Below are 20,215 nucleotides of genomic sequence, written 5' to 3' on the forward strand. Positions count from 1 at the left end.
TGAGAAAATGTAGCCAACCCCTTTATCTTATTGACCAGAGTCAAAATTTTGATTTTAAAAACCATATCTCAGTGTGAAAATAAGAGTGTTGGAATGAACTTCTGCTCTCCTGGAGAGATGCTTTAGAGACAATGATGGTGAATTAGAATTTTGTTTGTCCAAAGTAGGGTGTGCGTCCTGGGGGGACTTTGAGAAAGGAGATTTGTAGCAGAGAATGAGAGGCAGGGACCCAGAAAGGCCTGGAAGAGAGCAGTTGGGAGGAGACAGTGGAGCAGGCAGAGACTTGTCAAATGTCTTCAGGACACGCAACAGGGACATTTATGATGATTTGCAGAGAGGTGTGGGATGGGATGTGGCCTCTTTCCCTGTCTCCCCACAGTGACTTCTGCGTAACTGAGTCATTATGTGGCGCCTTTGGGTTTAGTTTTGACTTTCTTGGAAGGATAGGATGCCAAGGACAGTTACCCATCACCAGCTCAGTCTTTTGGTTTTCCTCTGCTTCTTGTCACCTGGGGACAGAAAAAAAAAAAAAAAGGTGGGAATTTCAGTTAAATTTTGACATTTTTTTTCTGTCTTTTCTTCTGTTTCATGTGTGTAGTTCCTGCTGCCTCCTCTTCTAGTCCTTCTGTTTTGCTCTGTGCTTCTGCTCTCTGATGTGAGTTTTGCTTTGTATCCTCCAACAGTTCGGCTGGATTGAAAGTGAAGGTCACCATCTCTCTGCTCCTTTGCTCCTTCCAGTTCTCTTCCTAACTCTGGTCTCGCCCACAGTCCTCCCTGGACTTTTGTCAAAAGCTTGAATTTATCCAGAAGGGAATCTGAGGTTTACCCAGTTCTTCAGTCTCCTTCTGTTTCCTTGTGAGGATTTCTTTCATCTTTCTTTATCACTTTTCCGGCTTAATATACAAACCTCACTAACTCTTGGCAACTCTCAGAACTTAAAAAACAAAACAGAAAAATGGCACATACCTTGTCAGCATTGGAATCATCATCACCTTTATCACAGAGTCTTTAGGAAGCACTGGATTGTAACTGGCCTGTTGGGAGAGCAGAGAACACGCATGACTATCTTTCAGAAGTTCCTTTTGCCCTTTACAGTTGAGAGTCTATCACCAAGAACCATGACTCTCCAGTCCAATGGAAGTGACCAAATGTCCTAGTTTTATTGGTCAGTCCTAATTTTCTTCTTGCTTTGATCTCCATCCTTTACTAGCGGTGAGACCTCAGGCAAGTCTTCTGATCTTTGCTGGCTTTGAGTGGAGACAGATCTTACCTGAAGTCAGGGACGGGTCTCCATGATCTCCTAAAGGCCCTTTAGCATGGAGAGCAGGAATTTCATGAATGTTGTCTACTTGACTCCCAGAAACAAAAGTCACAATTGACCCAATATAATGTCAGAAGAATTCTCACTTTCTCACAAAGGATTGCTGAGATAAGGCAATACTAAATAAACGAGGCAGAGGTAGGTGCAGTGGCCCATGCCTGTAATCTTTGTGGCTCAGGAGGCTGAGGCAGGAAGATTGAAAGTTCAAAACCAGCCTTAGCAACTTAGCAAGACCCTAAGGAACTTAGCCAGACTTTATCTCAAAATTAATGTGAAGAATCTGGGGATGTGGCTCAGTGGCTAAGCACCCATCCTTGGGTTCAATTTTTGGTATAATTTTTTTTAAAGAGGTGGATATAATATGTAGGTCAGAATACAGGCCTTTAAAATGCATGGTGCTCTGTTAAAATACGGGTTTCTTCTGCATACCTTTCCCAGTGTGCCTGGGACAGAGCTTTGGTGGTTATTTTGCAGTTCGTACAGGAACCAGAACTATGCTAAGAACTTCACATACATTGCAGTTTAATCTTATTAGAATCCGTATGGTCTGTCCATTTCATGGATAAGGAAACTGAAATCTCGAGAGGTCAGGTCACCATTTCGAGATTCTTCATCTAGTAATGGCAAAGGTGACCTTCAAATCCAGATGGCCTGAAGCCAGAAGTCAAACTCTCCATCACCACATCCAACTCTCCCCTATCCAAGAGGACGCGAGGAATCTTACTCAGGTGAATAATTTGGTAGTGACGGCCAGGTTCTTGAGATCCTGGGGTGTAGATCTCTCAAAAAAATAAATAAATAAATAAATAAAGGAGTAAAGGAGTAGTACAGGATGTTGCCCGTCTGGATCCCTGGAAGGCAGAGAACTCTCATGCAGGTGTGAAGAGAGTAAAGATGTCTGAGCTGTCATGGGCCACTGGTCCTGCCATGAATCTCTGTCAGGCTGTCTGATTCCTAAGATGCCTGCCCACTGGGTGGATCCTGTGGGAAAAGAGGTTCCTATGATCACCAAAGGGACCTGCTATCCAGAGTCGATGGATAGAGCAGACTCCTTGGAGGTAGGACCGCTCCTCTGCATCTGGGAGCCGCAGTTCACTGGTGGTGAGGTGAGGTCACGGCCATGGTCAAGATGGACAGCAACAGCGGCCGGCACAACAACTGTGGGAGCAGAGCCCTGAACAGCTGCACGAGGGTGTGGGAGCCCAGGGTGGCCTGGGTCTGCAGAGACCCACAGACCAAGCTGGCAGGGAGCCCAGAGCCTAGTGCCATCGTGATGTGTCATTTGTCCCCCAGGCTGTGGGGATCTGGGGAATCACTGTATGACTGTGTACAAATGGATCTTTCACGTACAAAACATCTCTTTCCAGATTGGTCTTCTGCTGTGGGTGCTTCACAACAAGGTGAGTTTTGATTTTCTGTGAGACTTAACGCTGACAATAGCTTCTGAGAGGTACTATTTAGCCACACATGACCCCTGAGATTGCCTGACTCAGTCACCTACATCTTGTGTGTCTATATTTTTATGTAACTGATATCAGATGTATATGCTGTAGAAATTTTTCTAAAATTTCTTTACTCAGCTATCTGTCTTTGAAATTTTTCTATATTTTGGTACCCATAGATTTAACTAAGTTTTTAATAGTGTCAGAGCATTTTCTAGCACCATGTACCATATCTTTGAAATGAAAGTTGCTCTGGACAGTGCTTCTGTTATGGTCTGAATATGGACCGTTCACATGTTAAGGTCCATCTGTTAAGGGCTCGGTCCCCAAGGTCTTGGGGTGTTGGAAACTTTGGGAGGTGGGGACTCGTGGGAGAGCCTTAGGTCACTGGGGGAAGTGCTCTCAAGAGGTATTGTGGGACCACACCTGTACCCCCCTCTCCGCTCTGGCTTGACATGTGACCTCTTGCTTCTATCCACACGCCTGCCATGCTGTGCCACCATCTCCTGCCTTCACTGGAGTTCAAACCAAAAGGGCTGCCTCGTCTTAGACTTCAGAACTTGGAAACTGTAAGCTAAATAAAACTTTTCTCTTTACAAAATTAATTGCCTCAGATATTTTGTGGTGGTAACGTGAAGCTGACTAATACATTCCCCTTCCTATAAAAACATTGGGGAATGATCCCCATACACTGCTGAAATTAAATTCCCAGATAATATAATTTGCTTAAACTATGATTGAAAACCAAGGTAATATTCCAACTGTAATAAAACGATGTGAAGAAAACCAATTTATGAAAAAACAATATTTATTTTGATATACAAATGGGCACACACAGCAAATGACATAATGAGGCAGACAGATGCTTGGCTCTATATGTAGACTAATGGAATGCCACAGCTCCAAATGCTGACAGATTTGGGTGAGTTTTGTTGCTGATTTAAACACTGTGGGTGGGGTTGTCATCAATTTCATGATTTTTTTCCTGAGACGATCAACAACTCGTGATTATAACTAAACAAAAGTTTCAAAGTCTCTGAATTTATTTTGTTGTTCCTTCTTAGAAAAGTCATAACATTAAAATTGTGCAAAAATTGTTTTGCGTTTCTATTTAGTGTAGTTAGATTCTTGGCTCAGTTATTTTTCACCCACACAAATGTCTGGTGGAAAACTCAAAGTCCTTGCTGGATGGAGGGAATTCTTCATTGTGTGGAATATATGTTGGCCCCAACAAATAGATTCTAGTAGTAACCCCAAAGATGGTGACAAATGGAAGCAGCCACATAAAGTTCCTTAGTACCTTTTAGGACAGTAGCCCTGTCCTTGGTAGGAGCCAAAGATTTAATGATAGCATTTATTTATTTGTTTTCCCTTTAGATTCTTGCTACTAGAAACAAAGTAGCAAGGAATATCCTTAGATTTCTTTCAGTGCACACGTCAGAATAACTCCTTAGGAAAGATCAGTCCCATCTCTCTTCAACTAAGGGACTCTTGCCAAGGCTGGCATGTGGAGTGTGACTTCTGCCACAGTCTGGCTAGGCACAATTCAAGAGCCACTTGGCAAAAGAAACTAACTTTATTTTTAGAACTGCAAACGCCAAACAAAACAGCTCCTCAGGAAAGAACCCTCAGAGCCCAACTGCCACCACCGGCTTCCCACAAGCCACTCACCCCAACCCCAGCCTCTCCACCTCCCACAATCCTCCTGCTCTTGAGGCCGATTGGCTGGGTTGCATGGGCGGAGCCAAAAAAAAGTCCCCCAATGAGCAGCTCCGTAGTCTGAAAGGGCAGGGAAACAGCCCAATGAGCATCACCGCAGAGGAGCCAATGAGCTAGAAGTTGCTGGGGCTGCTGTGAGCCAATCATCAGCCGGCAGCTGGAAGTTTGCTGGGGCCCCTTTGGCTGTGGCTCTTAACAGACTTCTCTGGAAAGAGACTTTTCTGTCTCACTTTCTCTTTCTCCTGTCTAGATGACTCCCAAACCTGAGTTGGAGCAAGTTCTGGTTTCCTTGGAGGTCCTACTACCCTGGCCTCCCTTTTTCCTCTAGGAAACCAGCTCTTCCTTGGCTGCTCTTTCCTGCCCTTCTCAGTGGAGGGAGTGATCTCAAGACTTCAACCATCTCACCCTGCTCTTCCAAGGAGGGTCCCCTCAGCAGCTCTGATTCAGCTCCTATAACTGAACACGTGATTTCCATTGTGAGGTTCCATCTTTGGTGGGGCACCCCTTTCGCGGACATGCCACTCTTTGGACAAAGGACAGATGTCAGTTTCAGATAGGAGCAAAATGAGAAGAGCCACTGTTATTAGGTTGATTTTGGTTAGTGAGGTATCTTAATTGTGCTTATTAGAAAATTGTGAATGGCTTGAAGGCATTTCTTAGAGAGGCAGTGTTATGGTTTGGCTGTGTGCCCCAAAGTTCATGTATTGAAAACTTAATTCCAATGCAACAGTGTTGAAAGGTGGGACTTTCAGGAGGCGATTAGGTCATGAGGACTCTGCCCTCATAAATGGATTAATGTCATTCTCCATGAGAGTGGATTTGTTATAAAAATGAGTTCAGCCCTCTCTTGCTATCTCGCCTTTTCTTGCCCTTCCGCCTTCTGTCATGGGATGATGCAGTGAGAAAAATCTTCACTACATGCCAGTGTCATGATCTTGGTCTTTCTAACGTTCAGAGTTGTGGGAAGTACATTTCTGTTCTATGTAAACTACTCAGTATCAGGTATTCTCTTACAGCAGCACAAAGGGACCAAGACAGTGGTTAAGTTGGGCTTTGTCCCAGAAAGATTGAGGAAAAAGAAAGAGATGAAAGTTCCCAGAAGCAAGTGAAAAAGAGAGGACTGGAATCCTGGGATCTCATGCTATCAGGGGCATCTAGAATATTTACTCAAGGTTTTGAATGCAGCTTCTGTGAGTGAAGAGCCTTTTAGGAAGTCAGGTGCCTCTGAATGTTCAGAAAGAGAGCAGGATTCCAAAACACTGGGAAGACACCGTTAGAAGTTTTGAGATTTGTTTCTTAGTAAGAAAAAGACTGTTTTTAATTTTTTTTAAATTGGGAAAGACTTTGGATAGGTATGTGGTGGGAATTCCCTTCAGAAAAGGAAAACAACAGACAACTTGTGAAGTTCCATTTTGTTTCTTTTGATTTGCATTCATTATCTTTTCTGGGTTGTGCCTGTTTTACTTAACAACAGATATACAGAGCTTAGCAATGTGCAAGAATATCTATATATTTGCCTCACGAATATTCATGACTTGCCAAGTGTTCATTATTACAGTTGTACACATCGAGTGTGAAAAGGAGGGAGACATTTATCCTAGATTACATTGAAAAAGTGAGAGCAATAAAACTGGAGGCCAAGTCTTCTGAACTAGAAGCCTTTATGACCACCAGCACTAAAAGAACTTAAACTTGTAGAATATCCTCCTGGTGAACATTTTATTTTTGTCACTTTCCTGGGAATGACATGCTGTTTTTCTGAGCCTGTTTCTAATTTCGCCTGCTTGGGCGTATTTACCCATTGCCACCTGGTGGTAAACGAGAAATATTATGGGGAAGAAGAGAAACAGGGAGGTGAGAAGACAGTTGCTAGCTTACTCCAAACAGCAACCTTGGTCCAGAAATTTGAGAAATTTGAGATTCTATGGCAAGGGGAGAAAGCTGTTTTTTTTTCTGGCTCCACCAGGGAATGCAAAATGCTGTGAGGTCCAGGTGACATCAGTGATGCTCTCTCTATTCAGGGTAAAGGTAGAGTGGCCAGAGCACTGCATTCTTCTAAGAAGAAAATAGAGGCATAGACAGCGTGTCTAATAATAAAGAGCAACACTAGAGCGCGTTTGGCATTCTTAAATAAGATTATATGGAAAAACGGTGATGCAAATGTTTTTTTTGCACAAATGCCAGGCACATATTAGGCTTTCAAAAAAGGTTAGTTCATGTTGGGATTATTTCTTTCCTAGAGCTACTTAATACATTGTGGTTTTTAAAACATTTTTATTTTCTATACCTACTTTTGTTTTCCTGATCTGATGGGAGAAAAATGGACTCATCCCCTGACTTGCCTCCTGGGGTACCTGCTACCTATTTTGCTATTGGTTCACTTTCCTTACCCAGAGAAGTTTCCACAGCTGTTCTGAAATCCCCCCTAGGTTTATCCACCTGGAAGTGCTACCCCTACTTAGCCACCTGAAATTCCTCTCTTTTTTTTTTTCATTTCATGTAGACCATTAAAATGATGGGGATTTTCTGTGGGGATCCACAGGAGAAGCAGAAAAGCTGGGAACACTTTTATACCTCCTCTTCTGCATTGAGTTTAATGGGAAATATGGGAGTTTCCAACTCATTTTGGGAAGACACTGGATGCCTGTCTGTTTCTTCGTTTTACTCCCAGTTCCCAGCACTGCAGGAGAGTGGTATGTAGGGCGCCATATTTGGGCCTCACCCTGAGAAATTTCCTCACCAGCTGCCACCAACGCTGCCCTCAGTCCTGCTGCTGCAGGAGTGGTGTGATGATGCGGGCTGGTGGGGGCTGTTGGAGGATGGGAGGAGGCACAGGGTGGAGGACAGTGGAGAGAAAAAAAATCAGGAGAAAAAACACCGCTGAAAAATGGCAAGGAGATCAAGGTATTTCCATTTGAAAAATGGGAATCTTGGATTACAATTTTTTTAGCAAGATGATTAAGCCATTTTGGAAACATGACTCATATTGATTTCTACCCTTTCTTTCTCCAAATGATAATGAAAAACACATATTTGGAAGGTTTTTACAAAATTATGAGTAATATCAGATTGTATGATTTCTGTACACAGAGCAAAGCAGTCCAAGTAAATGGCAAGAGGAAAAGAAATCTTTGCTTCTAGAAGACCTTGCCATTGACAAACATCAAGGAAGTGTTATTTGGTTTTTTTGGGGTCTATTCCTCCTGTTCCTTATGTTGTCTTTTCTAATTTTTTTCCCCTTAAGATTTTATCAAGGTTATATGTGCATGTAGTCCAACGAACCAGATAGATAATTCTACCAGATTTATTTTGAAAACAAAGCAAAACAAAACAAAACAAAAACAGTGGTTCTTGTTCCCATCTCTTCCATTTCCCAAGGCAACTACTTACACTTCTTGTGTCTGGTTGTGTGTGTATGTGTGAGTGTGAGTGAGTGTGTGTGTGTGTGTGTGTGTGTGTGTGTGTGTGTGTGGTGTGTTTATGTCTTTGTCTCTGAATCATATGCTTGCATTGCTACTTTTGATTTTTCAGACTTGGGTATCCTTTCTACTAGGGAGATGAAACCTGGATTTTTCCTCACCCATCACCTTGCCCCGGCCATCACACTCTTTCTGTCACCCACTTTTTCAATGTAGTTTTATTGTAATGTTGGTACAATCCGTATTCAGTGTTTAGAACATTATGACAATGTACATGCTACCCAAGGTGGAACCAGACATTAAACTGCAATTTCTTTTTCTTTCTGTACAGATTTTTGTTTTCTTTCAACTTAGCAATTGCTGTTTGCTTTCTGCTCTCAAACACTTCATCATTGGCCTAAGTCTTTCTCAAGAATTTTGGATGCATCAGATATCCTAAAATTTTATTTCCCTGGGAACATTTCTCCTGGAGCCTCTTGTCCCGCTCCAGCCTGGACTTGTCCCCATGCCGACACACCTCCCTCCACGCTGGGATCTACTTTACAGTCATCTTGGTGGAGCCCTCTGCTTCTCCCTCTTGGATCTCATCTTGCCTGAGCCACAGTCTTTATCCTGCTGTGCTCTCCAGCTTTGGAGGAGCATATTCTTCAATAGCTCCCAGGAAAAGAGGAGATAGAAAATAAACTTTTAAGAAAAAATAACTTTTTTGAGGTTGTGCTTGTCTGCAAGGTCTATACAGCTGTTCTTCAACTTATTATGAGTCACATTCCAATGTAAGATGAAAACATTGTCAGTCAAAATGCGTTGAATACATCTAACCTACCAAATGTCATGGCCTAGCAGTGGCACACTGCAGGGTGTCGGTGATTGTGGCTTGACTGGAAGCAGTGGCTGCCGCAGCTGCCCAGTGTCACAGGAGAATATCAAACCACATGCCACTAGCCTGGGAGAAGATCAAAATCCAAAATTCAAAGTGGAGTTCCCAAGGAAGTCTCAACGCTTTCTCACACGTTAAAACAAACAAATGTGAGTTGAACCCCTCTAAGTCAGGGACCATCTGCAATTTATCCTTGCACCCGAGTATCCCGAGAGAGAATTCTAGGTTACAGGTAGTTTTCTTCATTAGGGAAATACAGTTTTCACCTGATTGTCCTCTTTTCAGCACAGTGGCTTTCCTCAGCTGTGTTGGGGACACTTGTAGCTTGGAGATCCTGTTTTTTCCTCTCCAGAGAATACACCTTTGCCTTTTTCCTAGGGTGGGGGACAGGTGGTTGCTCTCTTGCAAAAGGGGTGGGAGAGGTGACAGGAAAGGCGCTGATATGGAACCCCAGGCTCCTGTGTGACACGGTAGTGCTCCACCCCCAACCCCCAGCTCTGATCTGAATCTTAAATCGACATTTAACCATTTTTCTCCAGAGTCACCTGGTACTGCAAATCCCGAGTCACTCTTGACTTTTCCTTGAGTTCACCTAGGATTCAGTTCCTTCAGGTCTGTTAGTGTCTTTGTTCGTCTTCTCCCCATTCTCCAGCTTTCCAAATGACTTTTCTTTTCCCTTCTCTCTCTTTTTTTTTAATTAAAATTCATGCCCTAAAAATAATTTTAAAAGACATCCCATTACAGTTGATTCATGAGGGTATTGAGGAGGGAAGAAAAGCGAACAACACTGCTTCCCTCTGTCCTCCGCCCTCTGGCTGACTCTTCAGAGTTGTTGTTTTCAGTGGAGTGGAGTTTTGTCTTTGACATCTTCGTGGATTCTCAGTGTATAAAATAGATGTCAACAGAGCTGATGAGCGTTTGTGATTTTTCTCTCTCAGGTTCTCTCTGACATGTGGGCATCCCTGAGAAATCCCTGGAAAATGTGGTCCTATGTCCGTGATTTAGGAGTTGGGGAACATGGTTCATCCCTCCAGGAGATGTTAAACATAAGGAAGTCGTGATATTAAGGAAGGAGCATTGATTCATTCATTGATTCATTCATTCCTTTATTGCTTCTGATTGCTCCAAAGGTACAGGAAAGTGAGAGAGAGCCATTCTGAAGATCTCAATAAAAGTTGACTTAGAACCTCCTGAGGCTGGCCTTATAATTACAATAATAACTTTAATTTGAAAGTATGTAAATTTACCTGACTATTAAATAATATTAAGTGATCTCCTTACACATTTCCATAATTAAAGATGTTGGGTATTAGAAATACTCAAAATTACTTTTAGAAAGTGAAATTTCTAGGGGCTGGGGCTGGTGGGGCTCAGTGGTAGAGCGCTTGAGTGGTGCATGTGAGGCACTAGGTTCGATCCTCAGCACCGCATAAAATATAAATAAATAAAACAAAGGTATTGTTTATCTACAACTAAAAAATATTTTTAAAAAAGAAAGTGAAATTTCTACTTTATGTTAGATTGCTATTAAAACTTACAATGTTTTATCCTAAATTGTTTACCTAAATATAAGAGTTAGAGGAAGTCTGTAGGACCAGGAAAAATATTTAAAGTTCCTTCCGTAGGGAAACAACTATTTGATTTATGCATGTTTGATCTTAATATTTACATACAGTCTAGCCATTAAAGACACTCCTTTTCCTTCCTCCTCCACTTTCACTGGTACAAGCCACCAGTAACCTGGTGAAATCATGGAGGGACATGGACATATTTGTGCTCTGCAGGTCACTCAAAGGTCCAGTGGGGAATGGGCACCAAGATTTACAAACCTTGACAAAGGAATGTATTTTCACATCTCTAAGATGACCCAATGCATTTTTGAATGTCATTAAAACACACACACTCACACACACACACACACACACATACAAAACAGAAAACAAACAAACAAACAAAAAAACAATGGGATGGAAACAAATAAAACCTCTGCTAAGTAGTGTAGAGAATTTAAATGGAGAATGTGTAAGTAGCACGTTGCAGAATCTGCCACCTGGAGTCCAGCCTCCTGCTCTGATGTGTTTGGTGTCAGCATCATCTTGCAGAGAACTCAGGTATCACCACCCCGCCCCAACTACCAAAAATATTTGTTAATCATGCTACAGAAAAGAATCTATCAGCTTCTGTTGCAGGTGTGAGACACCTTTAGAAAAGAGAAAGGAGACTTAACTTCAATGAGGAAAAAAAAGTAGTATTTTGATTATTGTTTCATTTGTTTTTGGTACTGGGGATTGAACCCCAGGACACTTCACCACTGAGCCACACCCCCAGCCCTTTTTATCTCTTGAGACAGATCTTGCTGGGTTGCTTAGGGCCTTGCTAAATTGCTGAGGCTGGCCTTGAACTTTCGACTCTCCTGCCTCAACCTCTGGAGGTGCTGGGATTATGGGTGTGCACCTCTGCACCTGGCTGTTGTTTCATATTTGAAAGACTCTTGAAAACCGTCATCCTGCTGTGCTCTGACATGAGGCAGACTGTGAATGGGATGTGGGACCTCTAGGAGACTTATCTAATGAAGCACTGGGAGATGGAGGAACAGGTACCTGCGGAAGGTACTCCTTCGACCTCCTTCTAGAAGGATACTGAAACATGAAAGAAAACTCACTGTAGAGCAGGAAAGTGCTGGCAGAGAAGAACCGGTTCTGGCCGGTTGTGTGTTTCGGTGACAGCTCAAGTACCGCGAAGGTGCCTGTGAGCCCAGCACACACACACTGGGTTCCACGTGGCCACCACAGGGCGTGTGCACCACAGCCTCGACTTGTTCGCTGATGACATCACAAAGCTGGCCTCTCGCCTAAGGATTTCCAGAAGAGCCAAAATGTTGTGAAACACGCCGGAGCCACTCATTTGTCACTGTCTTCAAGAAGCAGCCAGAGGGAATCAGACAAGGAACTAAGACCAGACCCCGAAGACGGGCTGTAGGCAGGTGATCAGATGGGGTCGATCCTCCGCTCTTTGATGACATTTTGAAAACTTACTAAAAAAGAAACAGCTCTTCAACCAAATGCCACCTTTGAGAGTTAGCTGCTTCTCTTTTCTCGTGAGCTCCAACAATAAATGCTTCTCTTGCTTTTATTTCTTTCAGTGTCTCACCAGAACCTAAGCTTTTTGCTACCTACCCTTCTTCCTTCTGGTTGACTGATCTGGACCAGTCCCACTTTGTGGCATACTGAAGTAGGCTATGAAAGGAAAGAAAGCCTATGCATTAAAAATAATAATAATAAGAAGAAGGGTTGATAAATAAGATATCTACACAAGGCATGAAGGGACAGGGAAGTTTTGTATTTTGAGAAGGGAACTTAGGGTCATGTCAACATTTGAAGAAAAGTTAGGAAAGAAATTGTACAGTTAAGAAATAATGGGCAAGCTGGTGGGGTGGCACACACTTGTAATCCCAGATACTTAGGAGGCTGAGGCAGGAGGATTGCAAGTTTGAAGAGACTGACGTTTGAATAAAATCTGAAATCACCCAAATTGTTTTACATCAGTATGGGCCACAGAACAACAGGGAGTCTCAAAAGAAAATAAAAAGGGCTGGGGATGTAGTTCAGTGGTAAAGCCCTTGCCTAAGCATGCAGAAGGACCTGGGTGCAATCCCTAGCCAAGAAACAAGGCGCAAAAATATGGGTATTTTAACCGCCCATGGATCCTCTATCCTATTAACATCTCCCTGCACCTGGCTCTGAAAAAGAATAGGCAAACGCAGGTTATGCAAATTAAGACAGGTGTCATTGAGCTGAGAGTCATTTGCATGCCAAGGGAGACTGCCATTATTGTCATTTCAAATCCTGGGGGATGGGGCTTTGCTGGTGGCTGGGCTTTTGCATGAATCCAGGGAGAGGGATTTCTAAGTGTCGGGTCTCAACAAGGTGGTTCAGCCAGAGATTCTGTTTTCCCCTGCAGAGGTGCCTCAGCCGGTAGAGTAGGACCCAATCTGAGCTGACCCTCACTGGAGAAGATGCCTTCCTCAGCCTCCTTGATCTTCATGGTCATCTTCTGCCTGGAGTCATTGGCTGCTATGTTGCAGAACGGCTTCGTGATCACTGTGTTGGGCAGGGAGTGGGTGCGGTGCCAGGCACTGTCCGCAGGCGACATGATTGTGACCAGTCTCGCCGTCTCCCGGTTCTGCCTGCATGGGATGGGCATCCTCAACAACTTCCTGGCCTCCTTTAAGTTTTGTTACCACATTGGCTACCTCAACATCTTCTGGAACTTCCTCAACAGTCTCTCTGTCTGGCTTACCTCCTGGCTTGCCGTCTTCTACTGTGTGAAGATCTCGTCCTTTTCCCACCCTGTTTTCTTCTGGCTGAAGTGGAGGATCTCTCGGTTCGTGCCCCGGCTGCTGGTGGGCTCCCTGATCATCTGTGGCCTGTCATCCATCTTCTTTGCCATTGAGCAAGCAGTTGATCTTGAGATGATCAACTCCCAGAATCCCCACGGAAACTGTACTGCTGCTCCAGCAGTACTGACCTTCTCTCGGCACTACTTTTTATGTCACGTGGGGTTTATGTGGCTCATTCCATTCCTTCTGTTCCTGGTGTCCATCTTCTTGCTCATGTTCTCTCTATGCCGGCACATGGGGCAGATGAGGAACGGCAGGCGTGGGCCTGGCGATCCCAGCATCCAGGCTCACAGCATGGCTCTGAAGTCCCTTGCCTTCTTCTTTATCTTCTACAATGCGTATTTCCTGTCCCTCATCATTTCTGCTATGAAAATCACAACCATCCAGAGTCACTGGCATTGGGTCAGGGAAGTGCTAACCTACGCAAGCATCTACCTGCACTCCCTCATCTTGGTGCTAAGCAGCTCCAAGCTGAGAAAGGCCCTGAAGACGAAGTTTTCAGACCTTTGTGCTGCCAGTTCATAGGTTTTGAAGGCCCTGAACAAAGGGTGATTTGGGTCTTAAGTTACCCACATCTGGAACCAGTACTGTGGTGAACAGTCCCATGTGGCAAGACTTCAGAGGTCTGGGTACTTTCTCTTTTCAGTTCTTCTTCTCCCCACAACCCACTCTTTGCATATCCCACTAAATCTTTTTCCATCTCTCTGTGCTCCCCCTGTCTCCTTCACTGTGGCTAAACCCTAATCTGAGTCCCAAATCCCTTTTACCTTAGCTGATCCTTACAGGCCTGTCAGACTCTCTGTGCAAGCAACCTAAGAACATTCTGCAAGCTACACTCCCTCTGTGAAGACTTGTACCCATCATCAATGGTCTCCATAGGCAAACAAAAGTTGTTTTTCGTGGCCTGGATTCCCAACACCACCCCCCTTGTGACACCAGCTGCCTCCTCACCTCCTCATCTCAGTCTCTCTGCAGTACTGCTTCTTTCCATCTCCCCACATCTCCTTCCCTCCCACCATTTATCCCTTGGCCCACCAGAGAATTGAAACATCCCTCATGTTTCTTTCTTCCTCCCTTCTTTCCTTTCTCTGCCAATCTTTGCCATTCCCATCTTTTGTGTCCTAAAGACTGATTCTACCTGGGAAGCTTTCTCAGTTTGATCCCCTGGAAGGATGAGGACGCAGAAGAGCTTTGTGCTTCTTCAGCGGACACATAAGCTCCTTGTGCTAACATACCCCATGATTTCATGTGTTGGCTGCATGCTGCATTAAAAGGAACTGTCGGACGTGGAAATGTTTTTAGGGTTTGGCCAACAGAAGATAGATGGAAAATGAAGGGAATTCTCAAACAAGTCTTAATTTTGATAATTCTGTTCTTCCCGGCTGTTACCAAGGAGGTGCCTCCTGGATGCTATTGCCTAGGAGGCTAATCTCCAGACAGAGCTTGTACACTGAGAGTACGAAGAAAATCATCAACTTCGATATCCATTTACTGTTTATCTTCTTCAAATTCCTATTATTCTGTGTATCTTAGGAGGTAAACAAAGTAGTACATGGATATAATTAATAATAAATTTTCATACGTTTGAACTCGTCAGACGAGGAGTAATTAATAAATAACATGACAGAAAGGGAGTTACAATGAATTTCAAATAAATAACTTCATTGTATGGTAAACTTGTCCAACAATCCTGGGAAGCTGAGACCCCCCCCCCACCCACCCAAATTACGTTTCAATGTTAGCTGGAGTCCAAGCTATAGCAGGAGAGAGAGGGATGCCCAGAGAAGGGAGAGCAGACTGATTAATTTTCTCTAGGAAAATGGCAATTAAAGCTCTAAAAGAGGAGATTTTTATGTTGTTGGCAAATAGCACAGAGAGTAGGGACGAGAGGCAGAGCAGAGGGGCCTTGTGGGAAACTGGTGCTATGGCCAGACTCATATTCTAGAACCTGTGGGTCTAACTGAATTGGGCCACCAACTGAACACACAGTAAGTAGCCTCATCATCAAGCACAAAGGGCTTTTCTTTTTAAACTCATCTTGCAGCAACACAGAGGGCTGGGTGGGGGCAGCAGAGGCAGGAGCACCAGGGTGACTGCTCCATCCCCTCTCTTCAGCTGTGAGCTTTTGGAAGACTGTCTGTCCTTGGGCATCTCTGCAGACCTTTCCTGAAGGTCTCCGGTGGAAAGGGCCTGGTGATTGACTCGAATTCTGCCGCAATTTCACACCCCTTGAGTTGTGCCAGGGCTTCTATTTAGAGTTCTTCATGGGTTGGTATCCTCAGCCTCCTTTCCTAAACTCTAACTCCTGAGCACTAACAGTGTTTGGTGGCTTCACCTTGATGAAAGAAAAGGTCCAGCATCTCATGCTGACTGTCCTGGCTTTCTCTGGTCTCCCTCCAGCCTGTCTTTCCAGATCAATGTGCCGCCTTCCCTTCTGTGAATCCCCTCTGGTACCCAACCTTACCTAACCGTTCTTGACATAAGCATATTTCCACCGCCTTTCCTGATGCTTTGTCCTCTTCCAATATGCAAGAAAGCAGCTTTCTTGTCTTACAACAATGGAGCTTCTTCTTCTGCTGCTGCTGCTGCTGAACTATTGGGAGAATCCTTGGGATGAGAATAGGAGGATGCACAATGTTTAGAAACTTTTTTTTTTTTCTGGTGCTGGGATTGAACCCAGGGCTTCACCCTTGTTAGGTAAGCACTCTAGCACTGAGCTGTACCCTAAGCCTGGGAGGGCGAATGATATTTAGAACCACAGCATGTGTTTGGATCAATCTTTTTTTTTTAAAAAAAAAATTATTCTGACAGGAATCTTTCTGAATTGAGAATTTCCCAGCTAGACAACCTGCTCTAGATTCTTATGCTACCATGCTCGTGATTACATTTGTAAAGACTCTGAAAAAATTTTAAATTCTCAGATTTGGATTCTACTAAAGAAAATAATGTAAATTTTTAGAAGCAAAATGCCACAGACAAAAACTCACCACAATAGAAAAATTAAAATAAAATCACAATAAAAATCATAAAACACTTTAAATGAAAATGACTGTTCACTGCTTGGGGTTCATTTAATTGCCCAGGAAGTGTTTGTGGTTTAGGATTAGTGCAAAAAGAGCTTTCAGGGCAAACGTGTCATTCAGTATTGCGGCCCCAGTGCCCAGTGCTTTTCATGGGGTTATATGACATGGGAGATGGTTAAAAAATTGTTGCTAAGTGAATTGAGGGATAACTGCACATCTTTCTCATGGTAGGAGCCATTGAAGGGGTAGGAGGTGGATGGAAAAGATATGAGTTTTCCATATTGAGAAGTTAGTGGTTATTTAAACCACAGAGTTATAAGCCCATACTTTGCCTCATTTCTCCAAGTTTCATTGGGAAACAGCCAAATATCAGCCAGAGGAACCACAACAAGGAAGAAGCAGCTGGGAACTGTGTTCCATGGAAATTTGCATTTCCACAAGAGTGTGGTGCCTTCTTCCCTTCACTCAGGAACACAGTGTCACTACAGTTGGTCCCTGTGCTGGACAAACAATTCCTCCTGGAGGGAGACTGGAAATGGAAAGACATGCAGAATAACTGCTCTTCATTCCAGTCCCTCTTTGTGGGGTTCTGTACATGGAACTGGCAGGCATGGTGCTGGCTAGGAGATGGGGATACCATTAACACACCCTCATTCTTTTTTTTTTTTTAAACTTGATCCTAAGTCTTCTGTGTTGCTACAACAGATCTAGAACAATGTCTGCTCACTTAGTTTTCTGTGAAATATTAAAACTATTTGCACTAATTTGCACTAATCTGGATGTTGATCGTTGATTTTTTTTAACTCTTTGATATTCAATCCTATGAAGAATACAGTCTTGAATTGTTCCATCCCTTCTGGTTAATGTAGATGGTCCAACGTCTGGACCATCTACATTAACCAGAAGCACCTCCACTGCATTCCCGATGCTCTCCTCAACCTTCTGGGACCACTTGTCAGACTACAGGATGTAGGGAAGACAGTCATTCTAATAAGTCACAGTCATCATCATAATTATGTCTCATGCGTGTACAGAGATTTCTAGTTTTCAAAGAACTTTCATATATTTATGCTCACATTTTTTTTTGTGATCCATATTTTGAATAGGAGAAGAAAGAGGAGGTTAAAGGAATTAAATGATGACCCTGTGAATCCATAGCCTGTGATTATAACATGACTCAAAATCTGGTCTTCTTTTGTGACCTTGAATGGGAGTCTTCACCCCATTTAAGTTTGGGGCCTCATTTCTTTCACTTGTGAAATTATCTTTAATTTATTTCTTGCAGTCTAAAATCTGAGATTCTAACTGGGCACAGTGGCTTGGGAGGCTGAGGCAGGAAGATTGTGAGTTCAAAATCAGCCTCATTTAGTGAAGCTCCAATCAACTTAGTGAGACCCTGTCTCTAAATATAAAAACAGTTGGGATGTGGCTCAGTGGTTGAGGGCCCCTGGGTTTAATACTTGGTACCAAATAAATAAATAAATAGATAAATACTGAGATTCTAAGACAATCCTATGCATTCTAACAGGCAGTGTTCACATTTTACAGATGCCCACAATGAGGCACAGAAGGGTGACTGGCATATCCAAGAACTCACAGTTGGGGGTGCGGCTTGGGCTGCAGCCTGTTTAGTCTCCTGGGTTAGGGCTGTCCCTGCCACATCCCACTGGTTTTATAGCTGTCTCAGTAAGGGCTCCTCCCTGAGATGCCATTTTAAAATACAGTTTAAAGCACTGAAAAACATTTGTTTGCTTTGTTTTATGCAATTGTCTTCAATGTTCTATTTTATGATGGAGGATTCTCGGGCAATAAAGATTCTCGTTAACTTCTGAGTAGAGGTTTTGCTCAGTTTCCTCTCTGTTTCTCTATCCAAGGGGTATTCTTGGAGCACCTAGTCCATGCGTTGTTGTGAGAGGTAAACACTACTGAGGCATCTGTAGCCTTGCTTGGAACGGAGCGACCACACCTCCATGGATGTGACCATGGTGTCCTCTGACCCTCAGTAGGAAGTGAGCCTGTGCATTCCATTACTGAGCAGCCAGCAAGTGTGTGGTCATGTCTCAGGTGTTAGCTTAGGTAAATATAGCCTGTGTAAGGGACACCAATGCAAAGGCCTGACATATTATCTGTGCCGACGTTGACAGTGGGCAGGGAAAGGCAGGAGAGCAGGCAAATTCATAGGCAGGCAGTCAGATTCTGGAAATTTAGCCTTGACCACATTTGCATCTAGTCTGGAGAGAAGAACCCCTCTCTTCTCCCCCATCAGAGAGCCTGCATCCTCTACTCTGGTCTAGCCTCTGCACTGGAGGAGCTGGAGATACAAACATACCCTAGACATCCTTCCAACCAACAGAAATAACCCTTGAAACCTTGGGACCCATCTTGTCCACAGGAGAAATGACTGGAGATCAAATGGTTCCAAAGGGTATGGTGACCGATAGGGAAGTCATCATCATCGTTATTATTTTCTTCCTTCTGCGCCTGGTGGTGGTGATGGGCCACGGCTTCATCATTGCACTACTGGGAATCAGTTGGTTGCTATGGAGAACACTGTCGCCTTATGATAGGTTATTGGTCAGCCTAGGGTCCTCCAGCTCAGTCTCTTCTATTGTGTGAAGATTGCAACCTTTACCCATCCTGCCTTCCTCTGGCTAAAGTGCAAGGTGCCTGGGTGGGTACCACAGATGCTGTTCAGCTCTCTGGGACTCTCCGGCTTGAGCAGCTTTCTCTTTTTCATAGGCGACTGAGAAATCAATGATAACAACTGAAGGAGCAAGTGGCAGTCTTGGAGCATCTCTGGGAAGAGCATAAGAAGCTCATATGAGAAATTCTACTTCATCTCCATAAAAACGGCTACCTGGACCATCCTGACTGCTATCTTTCTGGTTATCTTTTACACCTGGTCTTCTTTTGTGACCTTCAAGGGGAGTCTTCACCCCATTTAAAGTTTGGGGCCTCCTTTCTTTCACCTGTGAACTCATCTTTAATTTCCATGGTTTGCTTCTGACGTCCTGGGAAGACACACGAGGAAGACCCTGTCGACCCTGTCAGGGTTTCAAGATGTCTGAGCCCAGGCTCACATCAAGGCTCTCCTTTCCTTTGCCGTTCTCTTCATCTCCTGCTTCCTGTCCCTGGTGCTCAGTTCGGCTGGTAGTTTTCCATTTCAGGAACTGAGGTACTGGGTCTGGCCGGTGGTGATTTCTCTGTGGGGGGCAGTCCACCCATCATTCTGCTCTTTTCGACCCCAGGCTGAGAGCTGCCCTACAGACGGGCTGTTCCTTGAGGTGGAGGGGGGGTGCATCCTGAGTCGCACTACAGTTAATGAAGAAAGACCTCCAAGTCCCGTGCAGCAGGGCAGAAGGCTTGGGCGCAACAGGACACAGCTTCTTTCTTTGCACATTTGATCTTTTCTCCCTCTTTGCTATATTTAGTGCTGAGAAGAAGAATCTCAAGGACACAGGATTTGAGGTGAGGTCAAAGATCCTGACTTATGAGCTGGTCTCACTGATGAACGCCATGTTCTCCGTGGGACTTGATATGTTCAGGGGACAAAGAAACTTGTACTTTTCCTGTGACCAGTCCCTTGGTATTTAAAATTCTTCTTCTGGGAACTGAATTCAAGGATCCGGACACCTGATGGGATACTTTGTGTGTCTCATCAAACTGGAGAAGATCTTTGGAGCTTCCGGTTCCCGCTGGCTGCATCTTGTGAATGGGCTTTCCCTGCTCAACACTTCTCCTGTTCTGCTACCGCAGGGGGAAGATCTCTTTCCAAGCATGGACGAGTTCCTGGTGTCTGAGCTCTCTACAGAGCATGGTGTCGCTTGTGCATGTGTGTGGTGTAAGCTGTCTTGGAGGTGGATGTTCTCAGACGACCTTCTAGGATCCTTCTGAGAGCTAGAAGTCTAAGACTTATATATGTCCATGTCCTCCACAATGGCTTGCTTTGTTAGTCAGCTCTGTGTTATGGCCCATGGGCCCAATGTAACTTCTTTTGTTACATTGGAACAACTAA

At 44.0% G+C, this 20,215-nt stretch overlaps 2 protein-coding genes across 2 annotated transcripts; both read left to right on the top strand.

Moving 5' to 3' along the window:
• The first annotated feature begins 12,793 nt into the window (after positions 1-12,793).
• On the top strand, positions 12,794-13,742 carry Tas2r41 (taste 2 receptor member 41). The gene has a single exon (XM_005326705.2). It carries the CDS (start codon positions 12,794-12,796, stop codon positions 13,700-13,702), a length of 909 nt encoding a protein of 302 aa, XP_005326762.2. The 3' UTR covers positions 13,703-13,742.
• Positions 13,743-14,996: 1,254 nt separating this feature from the next.
• On the top strand, positions 14,997-19,604 carry Tas2r60 (taste 2 receptor member 60). The gene is given in 4 exon segments (XM_078027907.1): positions 14,997-15,054; positions 18,554-18,790; positions 18,793-19,102; positions 19,220-19,604. Coding segments are annotated over 4 exon segments (990 nt in total).
• The last annotated feature ends 611 nt before the right edge of the window (positions 19,605-20,215 follow it).

The sequence above is a fragment of the Ictidomys tridecemlineatus genome, chromosome 2, assembly GCF_052094955.1.
Source record: "Ictidomys tridecemlineatus isolate mIctTri1 chromosome 2, mIctTri1.hap1, whole genome shotgun sequence".
NCBI lineage: Eukaryota > Metazoa > Chordata > Mammalia > Rodentia > Sciuridae > Ictidomys > Ictidomys tridecemlineatus.

Coding starts and splice junctions, on each gene's coding strand:
- Tas2r41 (XM_005326705.2), top strand. CDS start 12,794: ATGCCTTCCTCAGCCTCCTTGATCTTCATGGTCATCTTCTGCCTGGAG.